General features: G+C 35.5%; 1 protein-coding gene across 7 annotated transcripts in view; it reads left to right on the forward strand.

The window, feature by feature from the left end:
• The window catches only part of DIAPH2 (diaphanous related formin 2), a 971,442-nt gene that overhangs the window by 783,365 nt on the left and 167,947 nt on the right, over nucleotides 1–20,130 (forward strand). For 5 of the 7 annotated variants that reach the window (XM_053201433.1, XM_053201431.1, XM_053201434.1 and 2 more), the window contains one exon: nucleotides 17,605–19,497. In XM_053201433.1, the coding sequence (XP_053057408.1) occupies nucleotides 17,605–17,768 (164 nt within the window). In that variant the 3' untranslated portion in view covers nucleotides 17,769–19,497. Of the gene's footprint in view, nucleotides 1–17,604; nucleotides 19,498–20,130 lie in introns of those variants that run through there. The other 2 variants (XM_027053564.2, XM_027053563.2) reach the window with 1 other exon arrangement.

The raw sequence follows: 20,130 nt of genomic DNA on the forward strand, positions 1-20,130 counted from the left end.
TTTTATTGAAAGTACTTTACATGTCTTATTCCTTTACTTCAGGCAAAGTGTTTTATTTCCTTTTTTTTGTTTATTTAGAGAGAAAGAGAGAGTGTGTACATGCAAATGGGGGGAGGGGCAAAGAGAGAGAATCCCCAGCAGGCTCCAGACTGTCAGTGAGGAGCCTGACAGGGGGCTGGAACCCACGAACTCATGAGATCATAACCTGAGCCAAAAGCAAAAGTCAGCCACTTAACCAACTGAGCCATCCAGGTGCCCCCAAAGTGTTTTATTGCTGAACCCAAATTTAATTATATTCTTGTTGAGAAAATAGAAAGAAGACTTCCTAAACAATATATTCCACCATGTAATCACATTTGTCCATTTGTCAGCCCTTTCTGATATGTATGTATGTATGTATGTATGTGTGTGTGTATAGATAGATAGATAGATATAGATACAGATATATATGTAGATGATAGATATATGCGGTGATATATATATATGTAGATATATATGTTGAGATATATATATATATATATATATATATATATATATATATATATATATCTTGGTTAACCATTATTGTGGCATATGTTTCTCTTTTTTAATGAAAAACAAATTATTTAGTTTTTCTTAAAAAGTAAATGATTTTTATCTTTCAGATACTCTTTAGTATTCAGTATATTCACAGCATGCTCAGCGCTTCCCTCACTGTTTAATTTGTAGGCTCTAATATTTATTAAAATAATTTTATTTACCATGTGTTTGTGTCATGTTGTAAATGTTAGGAAACAAAATTGAATTTTGAGTGTGAAAGTTCCTTCTTTTATCAAAAGGAAATATGCATTCTCTGACATTATAAAAGTCATGGTGGCATTCTCTTCTAAGAAACTCACTAAAATGATAAAGAACATGAAAAATATATTTAGATGCTTGATTGAACTAAGTTGGTTGATTTGTTTCCCTATCTGATAAGTTATAATACACAAAAATAAAATTATAACTAATAAGAGCACAAATGTGGCAGATAAATTGATATTCTAGGTAATATTGAAACAATTGTCATTATTTCATGTGCTCACTATAGAAAAAATAAATTTTATTTTTTTTGCAAATATTGCTGAATTTTCTTCTGAAAAATACTATAATGAGTAGATTTACTTATTCAGTTCTCTGTGAGGTACTGACTGTATCAAGGTTTTGGAAAAACAAACATGCATTCTCTATCTCTAAGTATATTGACTAATCTATAAATGCTTGACATTCATTAATGCTTGCTGAGGGAAAAAAATGAGTTCTAGAGACTGTATTTTGCTCAGTACTGCATAACTTACTTTCACAAGCCCTACTTAAGCTTTGATTTCTAAATCTCTCCCCAGTGAAATTATACCTCAAAGATGTTTCATTAAAATGACAAGATAAGCTGCCTTGTATCTCTGTGCTTGAGTGGGGGCAAGGGACAGAGTTCTAGGAGATCTTACACAATGATTTCTAAGCTTTAGGGAAAGAAGCAAAAATTACTGACCTCAGCGAAAAATCTCTACCATGAAGATAACAGCCAAAAAAAAGGATGGGCCGACTGTGTGCAGAACCCTGGCTTGATCTTGTATTGATGACTCATACAAAGTTAGAACACAGAGGATGGAGTTATGGAATGTAGGAACTATTAGACTGTGCCCTTAAAGTTATGCATTTTAGAAAATACTTTTAAATACATATTTTCATTGTTATAGCCTTTTGCATTGTGCAATCTTTCACTTTTGGCTACCCCTCTTCTATTTTGAAATATTTCTTAGACAATTGGTCATAGTTCAAGTGTCTTCATTATATCCTGAATATTAGTTTGAACCATATCAAATTGTTGCTATTTGGCCATTCTTTTGCCTATAAAAAATGGTAACCTCACATGGTTCAATCTAATAAAAATTGCATAATTCTCAAAACAAAAAAGATAATATCCTATTATTTCACCACTTTTTATTGTACATGAAACTCATAGTCTGTCTTAGTTGACCATTTACAGACTAAGTTTGACGTTTAAGAGAATTTTCTAGCAGAGTTTTGGCATTAAAAAGGAGAGTTCAGGGGCACCTGGGTGGCTCAGTCAGTTAAATGTCCAACTTCAACTCAGGTCATGATCTCATCGTTCCTGAGTTTGAGCCCCACATCAGGCTCTCTGCTGTCAGTGCAGAGCCTGCTTTGGATCCTCTGTTTCCTTCTCTCTCTGCCTTTCCCCTACTCATATTCTCTCTCTCTCTCTCCCTCCCTCCCTCCCTCTCTCCCTCCCTCTCCCTCTCCCTCTCCCTCTCTCTCTCTCTCTCTCAAAAATATATTTTTTTTTTAAAAGGGAGAGTTAAAATAGGAAAACCCATTCCCTGTTCATAGAGGGCCACCCTGGGAAACAGATCTAAATGAAGTCACCTAATCAGTCTGAGTTTCCTGTGGATGCATTCCTTAAGTTTGCATAGTATTTCTTCAGAGAAAATGCAGTGTGGTTGGTTAATCTATCATTTTCATTATTATTGTTCCAAGTAAATATGTCCTGGTCATTCTAATACAGCTAAGAGACATTATTATATCTTGGTTAGAGCTGGATGTTGGCAAGGTTTCCTGAGCAACCTGATTCCAAATCACCTCTTAAATGAGGATGATGAATCCATTCAGCACATGTTGATTCCCTCAGGTTTGACTTTGAGGTAGAAGAGACCTCTTCCTCACTCTATACACCTTAATATAGCTTTCTCTAGACGTGATATAAAAATTTCAACAATAAATAGAATTCTCTCAATTTTCCTTTGTTGAAGATAGTGCTAATGTGAATGCTTAGTTACTAAAACAAATATAATGACATTTTGAAAGCCTCACAAGATAGCTAATCGCTTTAAAGAAATCATATTTTTTTCTTCCTTTTCCTGAAATAGAAATCATAGTCCTGTTGAAGACCCAGGATTCCATACATCATAAAAGCATCAATAGTGTATTCCTTCTAAAGGGTGGGGATAAATTCCCCTTATACTAATAATCACCAGCTGTCACAGAAGTACTAAGTAAAAAATGATCCTTATCATTTCTTTGTGGATTGCAATTTTCCCCTGTTGATCTAGGTTATAAATAGGAAATAAACAATTGAATGAAATCAGATAGTATGCAGATCTTACTGATGAATTTAGGTGAACATATCATAGAAAGAACAAAATATCACCTGGTCCTAAATATTTGCCAAGGAGTATTTAGTAATCTCCTCACTCTCCCGTCTTTTGGCAGATACCACTTTTTAATCCCATTTTTGAAAAGTAACAGATATTTTTTTGTGAATATATTTTTACTTATCTAAAAGAGGAAAAATAATTATGAATATTAAAAATTATTTGTTTTCAGTGAACAAGCAAAATACACAGTCTTTAATATCCTTTATTTAATAAAGTCAGTGGCTCTTCCCTTAATTACATCTTTATGTCAGGTAATTTATCAGTATAATTTTTAAATTAGAGTACAAAGAGAAAGAAATACACAATTTACTTGTTTGTGGCAGTGCATCTGAGGAGGATGCCTTATAGTTTTATTTTTTGGTTTTTGGTTTTTTGTTTGTTTGTTTGCACAGTGCTATCTGCTGAGTACGTGCCCAGCAGTTATGTGTTGATAGCTTGAAAGAGATATTAAAAACTAAATAAGGAATATGCTGAGGGTATGATTGAATCAGTGCTGATTAACTGCATCTAAGTCCTACCTGCTTTCTCCTTTGAGCCTCCTGTCCCAAGAGACATGTTTGAAACAAATGTGAAATTGTAAATCTTTTCTACGTAAACCCAAGCAAGAAATTGTCTATTGGCAAGTGTGTCTCTGACCACAACTCTATCCATTTCAACAAAAATATAACAGTATTTACAGACAGGAATTACACAACAATAGCTAGATAGTGGCAGGTTATTTCATAAAATAGCATATGATATAACCCATGGGAATTTTTGAATTTAAAAAGAAAATTCAAATGCAGAGGTCAAGTAGACACATCAACTTAAAATAAAGCATTTATGAAACTAAGCTCCAAGGAATGACATTCTGTTTTTTTTTTTGAGAATCTTTTTTAAATTTATTTATTTTGAGAGAGACAGAAAGAGAGATAGAATGAGTACGGGAGGGGCAGAGATAGAGGGAGAGAGAGAATCCCAAGCAGCCGCCGCTGTCAATGTGGAACCCAATGCCCGGCTCAGACCCATGAACTCTGAGATCATGACCTGAGCCAAAATCAAGAGTCAGATGCTTAACCAACTGAGTCACCCAGATGCCCCAGAAATGCCCATTCTTTAAGTGCCAGTATTTTATCTGGTTCTACCAGCTTTTAGCAGGTTTTTTAAGCATAGTTATCATCCATAATGACTTCATTTTAAAAGGACCACATAATGTTCAGAAATTGACATAGTTATATCTCTGGGATATTGGTGCCTAATTTTGTAATTCTATACCATTTTCTGCTAACTGATGGACTCTCGTGTAATTCAATGGCATCCATATTATTTACTCAGTAATCTGTAATTATAGACTTCCTCTAATGAAGCGCCCTATGCTTTATTGCCCTGTGTTTTTAGGAGCTCTGTGGGTTTCAGTGTTAGAAAATTTGAACTTGGAAGGGCTGCTTTTTCTCAGATGAACATTATAAAGTAATGAAGAGGTTAATGACTATTGCCTTGATTATTTGAAACACCAAAAGGAAATACCACTTAATATACAATAACCAATTTACTTTTAATATGTCTTCTTTTTTAACTTAAAGGTTGGATTCAATTAAGTGGTAGTGGAAAGTATGTTAAATTTACTATGAATATCTGCCTTAGGGAGTTATTTATTTATTTATTTATTTATTTATTTATTTTGAAATTATTTTTTTCTATTAAAGACCAACTTCCTTTTATTTAGTAAAGCATATAATTAAGGTCTATCTAAATTTTAATTATTTAATAGAGCAGAATATTCTTAACATGTATTTGTATAAATTGTCTAAATTACCTGAATTTAGGTCTATAGTGTTTCTATAGCACTCACTCTGGGAATTTAAATCCTTGAATAGATCTGGTGAGCTAAAGAATATTCATATAATAATCTATCTAAAAGCTCTATTCATTTAAACTTGAAGGTATAAAACATCTGTCTTTTTTGTTGTTGCTTTTTTCTTTAGAATTTACATTAATCTTTATTTCTTTTTCAACGTTTTTTTTTTTTTTTTTATTTTTGGGACAGAGAGAGACTGAGCATGAACGGGGGAGGGGCAGAGAGAGAGGGAGACACAGAATCGGAAGCAGGCTCCAGGCTCCGATCCATCAGCCCAGAGCCCAATGCGGGGCTCGAACTCACGGACTGCGAGATCATGACCTGGCTGAAGTCTGACGCTTAACCGACTGCGCCACCCAGGCGCCCCTAATCTTTATTTCTTAAATTGGGTAGATGAGTGAAGACATACAGGTGTGAACATTCAGGATAAGTACAGAATTATAAAGAGATGTAGCCTGGCTGTGTGGTTGGAGGAGCCAAAGAAAAAATCTGGAAATAATAAGACCATTAGAGTTTGGATTGGATCTGATGGACATTGAATCTTGGAAAAGAAGATAGTGTGATTAGAGTTCTAGTTTAGTAATAGGAGAAAATAGAAACAGAGAATTCACCAAGTTGATTCTATGAGATATAGCCTGTGAAGAAGTGGCACAGCTTAGTCACTGAATTTGGAGATGAAGGTTCCAAGCCTGGGGAATAATAAGAAATGAGAAAATTGGGATGATAAGTCATTAGGAGTGTGGTTGGGTGGGGAAATCTGTGGGTGATTAAATCAGTTTTAGACATGTTGTCTGAGGTGATGGGAAATTTTGTAAATAATGTTATTCTGGAGTAGCTGATAATTTGCACCTGTAATGGGAATACGAATTAATAATAGGGATTCGAATTAAGGCATCTACATCATAGAAAGCAACTAAAAGCCTTGAAACTGATCACTTCTCACCATCCAAAGAAGAAAGGACACTGTCCAGCGACACCGTGGTCTACTTTCTAAATCATTATCTTTCAGCAACTTGTTTCAGTTCCATCAGGAGAGAGCAGTGAGATTACAGGGTGGACAAGCTATTCTAGTTGACTGAGAAAGTACCCAGCCATGCTCAGAGTCAGACTGACTCTCTCCTAGAGCAGATTATTGAACTCCTCTTTAGAAATTATTGATGGATTTAGATCAAGGCTTAAAGGTAAATCCTTCCCTCTCCCATTTTGAAACATCAATGTAAATTACACTATTGAGTTATGATAATGCATCTCAGAAGTATATACCTTCAGCTCCTTTTATGAGACAAGCAGCAATAGGCAGCCTCTTAAGCATCACTGACTATGTTTTGTGCTATATGATCCTCCTCTACTTTCAAATTGGGCCAGAGATTTATTTTTTACCCAACGACAACCATCTATAGGCTGGTCTATTTCATAAGAGATAGTCTGTCATAAACACTCCTCCAGAAGTCTACTCTGTACTGGTTGAATCAATTTGATTTTCTTGGGGAATTTGCACTCAAAGACACAAAGAAGAGAATTAGTTCAAAAATGGCAAAAAAGAAAATAAAAACAAATAATAAGAGTAGGTGCACATGGTAAGTATGAATGAATGGACATCAAGGTAATAGTGTAATAACATCAGATGACTAGGGCTATTGTTGTAGCTAGAGGGTTAGAGCTATGATCGTATCTTGAATGGTGTTTCAGTTCTTGATGAGGTGCTGAAGGCTGTTTCCTATTGCTTTTTACTTATGCGTACATTTTTACACTAACCCCTCACCTTTGTTTCTTATAAGCCATTTAACATGTTCATCAAGAGGATTATATCAGTAGCCAGTTAAATAACAGAAGTTCCTTCTTTTCCTTTCCCTGCCTCCTTGCTCCACCCCATTAGTGGATCTAATTACTCCATGAGAGTAAGGTATGGTAGGGAGTGAGTGGGGGAGCTGATTATACCACCCGTTCTCCCCTTCAGGTACTTGGGTCTAAGAAGAATAACCAGCAATGGGGGAAGGAAACCCCTTGCAGCAAATGTAAGATTGATATTTAAACTGAAACCAGGAAATTATGGAATCTTGCCAAATGTATTAAGAGACATGAAACAGATATTTGACATGGCATGTCTTCGAACGGTGGTAGAAAAAACAAAAAACAATTTAATATGTATACTTTTACTGAATTGAGACTTTTCAGTAAAGCAGTTGGTTTATACATGCCTTTTTACAAACTGCTTTTGATTTTTTAAAAAAAGCTGAAGTGTGAAATATCACCATGTTAGGGGCTCCTAAGTGGTTCAGTCAGTTAAGCATCCGACTCTTGATTTTGGATCAGGTCATGATCTTAGCTGAGATAGAGCCCCACCTCTGTGCCAAGCATGGAGCCTGCTTAAGATTTTCTCCTTCTACCCCTTTCCTCCTACTTGTTCACATGCGCTCTCTCTCTTTCAAAAAATGTATCACCATGTTAAAAAATGTTATAATATGCTACTCAACTTGGAAAGGGTAGTTGTAATAAGAAGAAATTAATTTGCAACAATGTGCACTCTCCAGGCACTCAAAAACACTTGGCCAAAGAAACATACACAAATATACAAGGTGAGACTCCTTGTGCTTTAAAAATTGATAAGCAATAGTTAAGTTCCTCTGCAAAAAGTGGAGTGAGGTTGTTACTGCCTTTCTGGCTGGAGAGTTGACCCTCTATAGAATCTAGTAAGCACAGGAAGAACACCACAATTCGAGCGTTGCATAGCAACTGAGGAATTGTCCACTTGTTTCCTATACTCCCAGCATCAACAATTAAGAGTGCCTGCTCCCTCATTTACAAAACTTTTATACTTGGTGGTGGGCTGCCATTATTGCCATGGTGTGTAACATTTGCTATAACTGCCTGACTGGGCTCTCATGAGAGCCATTCTTGAAAAGTTACTTTCATTCCACACTTACCTTGCACCTGTGCTAGGCACTAAGGAAAATACAAGTATACATTTGACCTCATGATGGTGTTCTGCAAGCTAAAACTATTTATTTCCCTCTCTTCATCACTAGTCTTATGTTTGTATTTCTTATAAAATGGTTAGGCTTATTATACAGTATTGTATTCTGATATGACACTCTAGTTAAAGTCCATAGATAAAGAGCTGGGTCTTCTGTAAAGAAGCCTAATTACTCCATGTCAGGCAGAGATTGGTTTTTATACAGGAAATCAACACTAGGAAAGCAGGTCTTCCACTGACCTTTGAAAAAAACTACTGTTTTTGTAACTGTTGTTTTGCAGAGATAGGTTGTCATACAGGAAATCAATACTAGGAAAGCAGGTCTTCCACTGACCTTTGAGAAAACTACTTTTTGTAACTGTTGTTTTGCAACTAGACTTTAAGGACTGTTAAATGTAATGCCACATAGAAATGTATGTATTAATTGTTTCATTATCCTGTCTCATTCTTGGCTTTGGCCCTCTAAGTAGAGACATCTCAATTTCAAGAAGGCTGACAATGACTGTGTTCCTTCCTACCTTCTATCCCTGATGAACTTTTGTTACTAATATAGAGGTTGCCAAGGTCCTTCAGCATCTCAGAGGCAAATTGTGAGCTCCACAGGTATCTATACCAGCATGATGTTGATATTGACTATGTGTACTCTAGAACCAACCTTTTCTGTAAAGGGCCAGATAATAAGTATTTTAGGCCTCACAGGCCAAAATGTCTCTGTCACAACTATTCAACTCTGCTGTTGTAGCATAAAAGCAGCCATAGACAGTACATAATGAATGATCGTGGCTATCATCCAATAAAGGTTAAGGACTAAAATTTGAATTTTATGAAATTTTCATGTAGTACAAATATTCTTTTAAAAAAAATCCATTTAAAATGGTGAAAACCATTCTTAGCATGTGGGCTGTTCAAAAACAGGTGGTAGACTGGATTTGACCACTAGGACTATAGTTTGCCCACACCTTCTCTCAAACATATTTAGGTTCTAATGCTGGTTCTCTTACCTCCCACCTATGTGACCTTGAATGAGTTACTTACAAACATACCTGTTTCTTTACCTGAAAATAAGTTGGTGTGGAGATCCAACTTAAATCCCTTAAAAGAAGCCTGACATATGGAAACCTCTCAATAAATCGCAGATATTACTAATAGTCCTACTTCCAAAACCGGCCTTCTTTTGTCTTTTCAGAAAGTACTTAGATTTCCTTTGGTGGATGGTTTTGAATTAAGTTTATTCTTCTTCCAAATTTCTTTTTGCATAGTTTTCCCTTCACAAGTGTTCCATGCCCTTAGTAAATGATTGATTCTGATAAGTTACACACAGTATTTCAAAGGTTTCTTTGAAATATTAATTATTTAAAATATTGAATGTGAGATATTTTACCAGAGGCATCAATAGAGGTTTTCTGGTAAGCACTAACATTCAGGTTTATTGGGTGTTTCTTTATCTATAGAATGTGTAATTTTCTTCATCTTTTAGCATATAGGTAACTAGAAAAAAATGAATATGCATAAACATTGTTTTTTTTTTTTAACTTCCATTTACTATCAAGCCATCTTACCATAGACAAACCATCAAAAATGTGCCCCTGGCCAAAAAAGTTCCTTCACTAAAACTCCACCAGTAGAAATTAATTCATTTGTGTTAACAAGCTTCTCTTTAAGGTACACATACATCAGGAAAAGTTAACTTACCAGTTCAGTTACCCTAATAAACTTAGGTAGCACCTACCATGTAGATACCTGCGGAGAAATCACCTCATCCTTCACCATTAATCACTTGGGAGCAGAATGCCCATTTATCTTGTGATCCCTAATACATTATTTATTTCATGATAAATTGTACCTAAAACATTAACCTTAAAATTGTTAAGGAAGAGTAGTATTCACTATGAGGTTTATCCATGATCTGATGATTTGCCTGGCTATAGGAAACTGTTAATTACCTGTTCTGGCAAGGAGATGAGATAACAGAATGAGTGAACTCTCTAACCAGCATTTTTCCCTGTAGTTTTAACTTTAGTTGCTCTGAGATTAATTTTGCTTTTTGGTAGGTACCACTGTGCTAGGCCTCAACCTGGGAGCATAACATTTTTCTGTTTGTTTTACAAAGTTTCAAGTGCCATGTAATGTAGTGACTACACTGCTCCTAACTAATCCTGTGGTTTCTGGTAATTTCTTCTGAGCTCCTGTGTCCTTTTTTTCCCTCTTAAAAGTTTTCTTCTTTTCGCCAGGAACATCTGCCTTCATTATTTTCTGTAAAACTTTATACATTCTATGTATGCCCTCTTTTAATCTCTTTGAAGTAGTATCTTGATTTTCTTAAATACTTTTCATTGCCATAAATAACTTCATAGACTATTATCTTAGTTACCATCTGTTGATTTTCCAAGTCACCACTTTCTTCATTCTTCACTCACTTCCAATTAAACTACAAACTAACAAAAATCTCGCATCAGGTATAGGCTTTCCAGATGTTTGTAGACTTCAATACAAGTTGCCAAGGTTTTATCATATCTGTTGATACAGTGCCTTGCCAAATGATTTGACTCTATTTCTAACTTATGTATGGTATTAGTATTACTCTTACATGTAGATATTATGGTCCTGTGGCACATTGTGTTATTTTCACCATACTGTATTTGCCATTTATTAAGTCTATTACCTCTTGTTTTGTTGAATTATAAGAGATGTTTTTTAGCCTTGGGCCTTCTTTTTTTTTTCTTTAGATCCCAGAGAAGGAATTTTGTTTCTTTCTTTTTTCTTAGGTGAGAAGTCTTATACTTTTGTACCATCTACAAACCCATCTTGCATCTTGCATCTTGTGGTCTTAATCTGGACCGTAACAGATAGTGTGAAAAAGATTGAATCTAACATTGATTTTTCTTGTACTCTACTTATCACTGCCTTCTTACGCTGACAACTTCCATTTACTACTGCTCATGACCTTGCTAACAAAACCAATTTTATTTTTCTATTTAGTCCTTCACTAATAATACCAAAATTTTTCCCAGGATTATATGCATAGAATAATATTTGTCACTACAAATTAAATTGCATTCTTTGTATAACTGATTTCTCTCCTACTCTGGTCCATTTTGTGTACGACTATGAGGCTGACCTTAAATGTTACCTTATCGTGTCACTATCTTGCTAGCTTTTTAGAGCCCCTTGAAGCACATTCAGATTTCTTACTTTGATATCCAAAGCCCTCTAGAACTTTACTCTGATCTTACCTATGCAACTATAACTCCCATACCTTTCAACTGTGTTGTTCTCCCTGTGGTTTATCATGCAGACCATGCGTGTTTGACTTCAGGTAGCTATGCTTATTCAAAACAACCTTGACACATTTTACCCTCTTAAAAATTATATGATATGAACAGGTGAAGCCAATATATGATGATAAAAATCAGAGTAAATATTGCCTCTTAGTGGTGGAGGCAAGAGGGAATTTTCTCGGGGTAATGGAAAGTTTCAATATCTTGCTTGTGGTAGTACTTACACGGGTATAGGTACTTGTTAGAATTCATCAGGGTGTAGGTACTTGTTAGAATTCATCAAAGTGTATACTTAAGATCTATGCATTACAATGTTTGTAAACTTACACACACACATACACACACACACACACACACAGAGCAAGCAAGTGAGCACATGTGTGTGTGCTAGGAGTTAATACATCTAGATTTTAGTGTCTTCAAACCAGTCATTCTTCAACCTTTTTTTAATGTAATGTTTTCAGAGGCTTAACTTAAGCCCTCATTCTTCCATGAGTCTTCCCCAACTCTTCTAGGCCCACAGAGACCATAGTTTTATTTTAAAAAATTATATAGTCTTGGGGTGCCTGGGTGGCTCAGTCGGTTGAGCATCCAACTTCAGCTCATGTCATGATCTCACAGCTCGTGGGTTCAAGCCCCGTGTCAGGCTCTGTGGTGACAGCTCAGAGCCTGGAGCCTGCTTTGGATTCTGTGTCTCCCTCTCTCTGCCCCTCCCCTACTCATGCTCGCTCACTCTCTCTCATTCTTTCTCAAAAATAAAAATAAAAAACATTTTTAAAAGTTTTTAAATTATATAGTCTCTGTAAGTATTGGCTCACATGGCAGGGTCCTACCCTCAGTAAGAAGTCTTTTGTTTCTTTTGGGTCATTTTATACTGATTTGTTTTTGATAACTTCTTCAACTTTTGAGCAGCTCAGCTTTTCCAGAAAGCCTTAATTATACAATTGAGAATTCAAGGAGGCTATAAGAGTGAATTAAAGCCATATGCCCATGATGTTAGGATCTTAGGAACTAATTTTTATAGTGTTGGCTTTAGTTTAGTCATTTTTGAGGAGTATGAACTGGAGTTGGGTCTTAGGCAATGGGAATGTCCAAGGCACTAAGTGTTAGGTTCTTAGAAAAATAAGGGATATTGTAATTTAAAATGTTCGATAAAAAGAAAGGGGATTTCAGAGCATTTTCTTTTTTTAATGTTTATTTATTTTTGAGAGACAGAGACAGAGAGACAGAGTGTGAGTGGGAGAGGGACAGAAAGAAAGGGGTACACAGAATTCCAAGCAGGCTCCAGACTCAGAGCTGTTGGCACAAAGCCTGACATCGGGCTTGGACTCATTAACCAGGAGATCATGACCTTAGCCAAAGCATGATGCTTAACCTGCATAAGTGACTGAGTCACCCAGGTGCCCCTCAGAGCACTTTGAAAAACTTTGAAGGGGCAGAGATTTTACCCTACTTGTATGCTAACAAGTCAGGCTGCCATAGTTTCAGGAATGCTTACATAAGAAACTAGGCTCCTGGGTCAGAGACAAAGAATTCTGTCATTCATGGTATAGCCAGCAGTGTGAGCTTCATGTTCATATTGCTTTCTCTTGCCTTCCAACTCCCCCATGGTGATGCCAAGGTGAGCTCAGGTGGATGCTATGCACACAATGGGTTTATGTTACTTCTGAGGAACCTGGTTTTAGGGAACCCAAATCCTTTATAATAAAATGAAAGCAAACTGCCTGACATTTACCCTAGAGGGAAATATAATCTGTCCTCAAAACAAACAGACCTACCCTCTGTTCTGAAGAGAGACACTATGTCTTTCAAGGCTGTTCACTATAAAAAGATAGTCCAGAAGAAAGGTCATCAATGCTTGTGCTCATAAAATGCACAGAAATGTGAGAAGCCCACAGAGAATTGCCTCTAAATAAGTTTGTGCTAGCCTCTGGGGAATAGTCTTGCACAAAGACATACCAGAGATAACTTAGTTTACCTAGGGCTAATATTAATCTATGACATCTCCAAACTCTTCTTGGGGAAATTAAGTCAACACAACACAGGTAAATGTTGATGATGAAAATTTGAGGTCAGCAGGCATTCTGTATCCACTGCATGACCAACACTGTTGGAAACATGAAATAGAAGGTACAGTGCATGCCTTTCATTTTACCCAAAGATATGTAGCTCACATAGAGCCCCACTGGACTGCATGTAACCTGCCTAGCTAGCTCCTTAATATTGTCTGTGATCTAATTTCAGGATCAAATGTCAGAAACTTGCCTCTGAATTGTTACTTCCCAGACATGCCCATATATTACCATTTTAGTGGCCAAAAAGCATTACCAATTTTTTCCTTGATATTCGTTCACTCAGTAAATAAGTATTGAAAGATGTAAGAAAACACAGTTTTCTATGCAATTCAATAAAACTATTTTCCTTTCCAATGGAAAAAAAAGACACTTTTTTTCCTGAGTTTGACCTCATAGACCAAGAAATAGAAAATAAAAACAACTACTTATTACAAATCACATCTAAGTAAGAATTAATGGTTCTATGAACTTGGAAATTCTAAGTGAATTATCAACTTCACACAACTCAATCACATACCAAATTTCACTGAAATTCATTTAAAATGAAGGATAATGTCTTTCAGATGATCATGTTAGCTTCCATTTTGTTTTAGGAAGAGTAACTGAAGTGTAAATCAGTTCTATGATATATTTATAAACCCTTCATTCCTTCAGGTTAGGTATTTCAGGAAAATCTCTCAACTCTATGAAAAGTAATGGAGCAAATGAAAAAGTAATAGTAGACTGAAACCTACATTTACTTATTTTAATGTATCAATGATATTTACAGAGACCTGGCCTTCTTTTTTCTTTTCTTTTCTTTTCTTTTCTTTCCTTTTCTTTTCTTTTCCTTTCTTTTCTTTCTTTTCTTTTCTCTTTTTTAAGAACCACTTAGCACATGCCTTCTCAGCAGAGATAGTATATCACCTCCAAGTGGATAAATATTGGTTCTTGGGGAGGTGGGCAGAGAAAAAGCTTAGATATTACAATTGTCTGTGGGCCCCCAAAGGGTTACACTATATAAACAGATATGCTGTACATCTGTTGTATTAAATTTAAATGTTGGAGAGATGAGGAAAAAAATATCTAAAAAGGCTCCTCAGGGGGAGGAGAGAAACAATAATGAAAAAAAAAAAAAAAGAAAAGCTTAGAAATGGTAATCTAGCCTAGTATTTTGACAGGTGTTGTCAGATGGCAACCATTAATTAAGTAAAGGGATTTATTTTTAATTCCTCTTTATATCATATTTGTTCCATCTTTTTAGTATATATACAATATAATCACATTGAAGAATTCTAATGAAATGGCCTCCTTATCATTGTTATAATTTTTTTAATGTTTGCACATTATTTATGTAAAATCACATATACATACTATTTTGTAGTCTGCTTTTTTCACTTTTATACATGTATTTATTTTTCTACATAGTATTTATAATGATTATTTTTATAAGAATACGTGAAATTCAGTTATACTATGGTTCTCTTCTGGTTGTACTTCTATATCTCTAGAAATTCCTTTTTTGTCTTCTCTGAAATTCTACTTCTCCTGACTGCTTTATAAAAATTGGGGTTCTAAGGAATTGCATCGTATGCTCTCTTCTCTTTTCATATAGTATCTCAGGGTGATCTCATGCATCTTCCAACACTATTCAAATCTTTAGCTTCAGCCCAGGCTTCACTCCTGGGTTTCAGCCTCATATTTTCAACTGCTTACTGGATATCCCTACCTAAATATTCTTCAAAAAATAATCATGTTTTCTCAAACCTGTTTATTTCTCAGCCAGGTCTTATTAACTATATTAATACGTTCAAAGTATCCACCCTCTCCATTCACTCTCCTATCATTTTAGCTCAGTCCATTTATACTATACTCCTAGCCATTTCCCTTCCTTCTATTAATGCCAGCTGCTAAGTCATCTTCCACAGTGCTGTCTGATAAGTCTTTCTAAAATGTAAGTCTGATCAAGTCACTTCCTATTGCTTATGTTTCCCAATATAGCAGCCACTAGCTACATAAAAGTAATAAGCACTTGAAATGTAGCTAATCTGAAGTTAAATGTGCCAAAATAAAAACACACTCAATTTCTGAGACTTAATCTGATAAAAAGAATGTAAAAAACAAATGATTATATATATATATTGAGTTAAACATTTATTTAACATATCAAAATTAATTTCATCTGTTTTTAATGTTTTAAATATGGCTACTAGAAAGTTTAAAATTATGCAGCTCACATTTTTGGCCTGCATTATATATCTCTATTGGAGAGTATTGACTTACAGGATAGTACTCAAGCCCATATCATAGAATTATGATCTTTTACCATCTGGTCACCATATGCCTACTCCATTTTGTCTTCTGCTAACTGCATACAAAGAGGGCTGGTCTTGGTGTCAGACTGACTTGGGTTCATACGTAGGCCCCTCCACATGCCAGCTGTGTGATCTGGAACAAGATGCTTTAACTCTAGGTTTCAGTATCCCCAGCTGAAAAACAGAAATAAAACCTATTTCAATGTGTAGTTGGATTAAAAGATACAACAAATGTAGGGGCGCCTGGGTGGCTCAGTCTGTTAAGCATCCAACTTCAGCTCAGGTCATGATCTCACAGCTTGTGAGTTGGAGCCCCGTGTCAGCTCTGTGCTGACCACTTAGAACCTGGAGCCTGCTTCGAATTCTGTGTGTGTGTCTCTCTCTCTTCCTCCGCTCATGTGCTCGCGCTCTCTCTCTCTCTCTCAATCTACTTCAAAAATAAACACAAACATTTTAAAAAATTTAAAAGATACAACAAATGTAAAGTGCTTACTGCATAAAATGTAATTCTCCCAGGTACATTCTAGCCATGCCAAACTACTTCCAGCTCCTCTTTTCTTTCTGTTATAGAGAGCAGGTGACAGTTTGGATGTGTCTACAGCTTTAATATTCCTAAATGTGCATAATCCCCTTCCCATGCTTAATCATTGGGGTTCTATTTTCCTTTTATTTTTTCTGTTTTTACCAAATATTAGACCTGAGAACCTCTGTGTTTCCCTTTGTTTTTTTATTTAATATTATGTCCTAGTGAATTCACTTTAAAAGAAGAAATGATTGATGTAACATCGAAGAAATCTCAAGTCAAATAAAGGGCCTAATCAAAAAAGGTTTTAGCTTGTTCTTGCCCTATAAGAGAATGTTTTTTCTGTGATCTGATACCCTACAGTCATTCTTTAAACAAAGTAGGATTTACATTTAACTTTAGAATAGCATCAGCAACAGTTTTTTTCCCCTCACTCCTGCCTTCTTCTCTTAACTCTTCTGCCTACAAATGTCCTCTATGCCAGACCCACACATTTAGTTACCACTCAGATTAACCAGTTAGTTAGGATCCTTTGTATCATCAGCTAGGCCCGATGGAAAGATGGGCCTCAGCTCACTGTGGATTGTCCACAGTGTAGAAGAGTTCCTGGCAATAAACACCTTGAGGCAAATGCTCTCATAAATCTTAAAAGGGGTTTTGACAGCCAGAATTGTCAAAGATAAGAGTAGGGTAAAATGTTTTAAGTGCATTTCCATTAGGAATTCCCATGTACATCTTTTGAATACCCAGCTCATGGAATCATAACAGTTCTTTCCCATAGGAAAAAATTAGAAACACAATACCATTCTAAAAGGGATGATGAGACTCTGGCTAATGTCTCTCAAATGTAAACTGCAGGCTTTCAAATGATTTGGTCACCTTTTCTTTGTACAATGTCAGCATTTTGAAACGGGTAAAGGATATGGATTAGGTAGAAATTGAATGCAAATGTGTTTTGAAAATAGTGTCTTTTGAGATAATAGCAGATGACGGTTGAATGCTGAAAGTATTAATACAATCAGTATTTAACCTTGTGTAGCTCCGCTTCATCAAATCACACTCTGCACATTGATTGCATTAAGCCAGGTCTATGGTTTCTTGCTTAGAAATGTCTTAAAAGAATCTTAACAGGAAGGCAGCAGTAGCTGATCAGCTACTGTTTATTTGCATACTGAGTGTGTCATCAATAATACACAAGACAAGGTCCTTAAGTTGAAAGAACAGTGGGATTGGCATGAATTTTGCTTAATGGTGCATAATAAGCAAAGTAGTCTATGGTGCCAGAAACTGACAGGATCCATTATGCTTAAACAGATATATGTCTTTAATTTAAGGATATTATGTAAATCTGACAGGAGTTTTTCCCTTTATTTTCCTGTGGTTTAACTTTAATTGCCCCAAGATTAATTCTGATTTCTCCTTTCCCCTCCAGAGGGTGATGAGACTGGAGTAATGGATAATCTTCTAGAAGCCCTACAATCAGGTGCAGCATTCCGAGACCGCAGAAAGCGAATTCCAAGGAATCAAGGTAAAATCAATTCTAGCCTACATGATATTATAAAATGTGAATGTTCTTCGCCAAATACCACCCTCTGAAAAACCATCCCTATGAATATTTTTTTAACAGTTGATCTCAGTTCATGTGTGAAAAAGTCTCAATAGGCTTCTATGTCTATGTGATCACAAGTTTCAACTTGGTAAAAGCGTCTTCAAATAACTATAGACTTTGCAAGAATTTTCAGAAACAAGGACTCAGCTGTGTTTCATATTAAATATTTTAATTGTTATTTTATGTGCATGTGGTTTGGGTGGAATGTGGCTTAAAACCATAAATGAAATTAAATTACTAAAAGTAATTGGCCCTAGGGATGTCACATTGGCTATTCACAGGTTAGGGAAACTGAAACAATGCTCTTTTCTAGAGGTTATTTTGGCTCTTTAGTACAATCCATTCTCCATTCTCCATGTTAATAAAGAGAGGAGAAGAACAGATAATCTAAGATCCTCAAAAGTCTGAAAGCATTTGAACCCCTTTTTCATGTATTTTTTAATTAGTAATAAAACCAGATTATGAAAATTGATCTCAGTGGAAGAAAAACAAAAAAAAAGAAGCCAAATAGCCTTCCTCACTCAAATAGTACTAGAAAGTTGTCTGTTTTCTCTGTTCATACCCTATGGCTGAGGAAGTAATAGTTCCTTTCAGAATAATCCAAGCTGAGCTATCCACCTCCTTTAAGGAAATTTCTATATTTTTAATTTATATCTTTTTTGGAAGAAGAAGAAATTAGGTGTTTTAATTTTAAAAGTCCTCTTGATGGGCTATGGAGCTATATGGAGAAGTAAATGGAAAAAGGAAAATTAATAGTAAATATGTAAATTCTACTTAATTTAGATTAATAAGATTTGACTTGAATAGTCTGAAATTCAAAAAATATTTTGTATTTGGACTGGAAAATATGTCTTCAGAATGGAAAGTGGTAGTTCTTTCAAACCACAATACTCCAACAAACCAGTAAAAGGAAGTGGAGCCCAGTACAGAGTTGTCGGGAAAGCTTGTGGTAATGATGAAATTTATGGAGGAAGATAAGAATATAAGTTATGTTCATCTTTTTTGCATTTGGGTGAATTTTGATGGATATAAAGATATTGGAGATGGCCTACAAAAAGAGTGAAAGACTGGAGGAAAGAAAAGTAAAATCTCTATTTGTATATTCATATTAATTTTTAAGGTAATGCTGCAAAGCAGAATACTAGGAGCACTACTAATCTGTAACTATGAAGCAGCCATTCCATATATCCTCAGTCTTTATCTGTAAAATGAGAAAGTCCTATCATGCTATCAGAGACCCCTTCTACCTCTTAAGGAAAATAGAAACCTTCACTGTTCTTTCTTGAACTCTCAAAGCATTAAGAGTAAAAAAGCAAACTGAAATAACTTTTTTTATTGATTCAGTTCTCTGCTAAGCAGCTGATAAGTATAAGCATGTTATTCTGTGCCATAAGAGAACTGCATTATCTTTCTAGGCTGTTTATTTTTAAAATATATTTGCTAAGGCCCCTGTTTGATTAGTCTCACATCTCATACTGACTCTAGAGAGATTGTACTGAGAAAGAGAGAGATCATTCCATGGGATTTCTGTGAGTTTGGTACTCAAGGGATACAGTGTCATCAACTGTGAAATATCAACAGTAGATTCACAAGCTGCATAATTTTACAGTACTCATTCCAAGTAATCTAAATTGGGGCCTCCTTTGGTTTGTAGCTAGAATGCCTCCATGAACACACAGGGTGAAAAATATCAGCACATCTAGTCCTGGCAGTCATTTCAAGCAGACAGTGGCAGTGATTGGTAAAACATCTTCAGCATCAAAGTCCAAACAAAGGAGATGGGGAGGATGGCACAGAGTTGACAAGTCTGCCAAAAATTTTCCTGCCTGCTTGCCTCTTTCTAAAATCAACAGAACTGGGGATTTCCCCAGATTCCCTCTTTGTTTCTGACTCCCTAATTAGATCATATTTTCATGCTGACCTCCTTTTGTTGTCACTTTCTTGGGTACCTTATTTGGTTCCTTTTCATGCCCCACTGACTTTATATTGTTATACTTTCCCTGGTCAACACCAACATACTTGCTCCTTTCTAATAACTTCCATTTCAACATGATGAGATAAAATCAGAAAAATCAAATTATAAAGAAGACTATTTTTATCAAGTAAAGTAAAATAAGAGGAAATAGCCAAAAAATCTGAAATCAGAGTCAGCTACAGACAGCAAAGATGTACTGCTCTGCTTGCCATCTCCATTATTATAACTTACAGATGGAAATTATGGTATGTAAAATACAGAGATCTACAATTGTGCTTCTAATTGCAGTGTTTTCAATTCAGCATTTCAACAAAATGAGGTGATGGCTTATATTCTTCACTAGAAAATCAAAATATTAATAAATGGCATGATTA

Source organism: Acinonyx jubatus, chromosome X (genome assembly GCF_027475565.1).
Source record: "Acinonyx jubatus isolate Ajub_Pintada_27869175 chromosome X, VMU_Ajub_asm_v1.0, whole genome shotgun sequence".
Lineage (NCBI taxonomy): Eukaryota > Metazoa > Chordata > Mammalia > Carnivora > Felidae > Acinonyx > Acinonyx jubatus.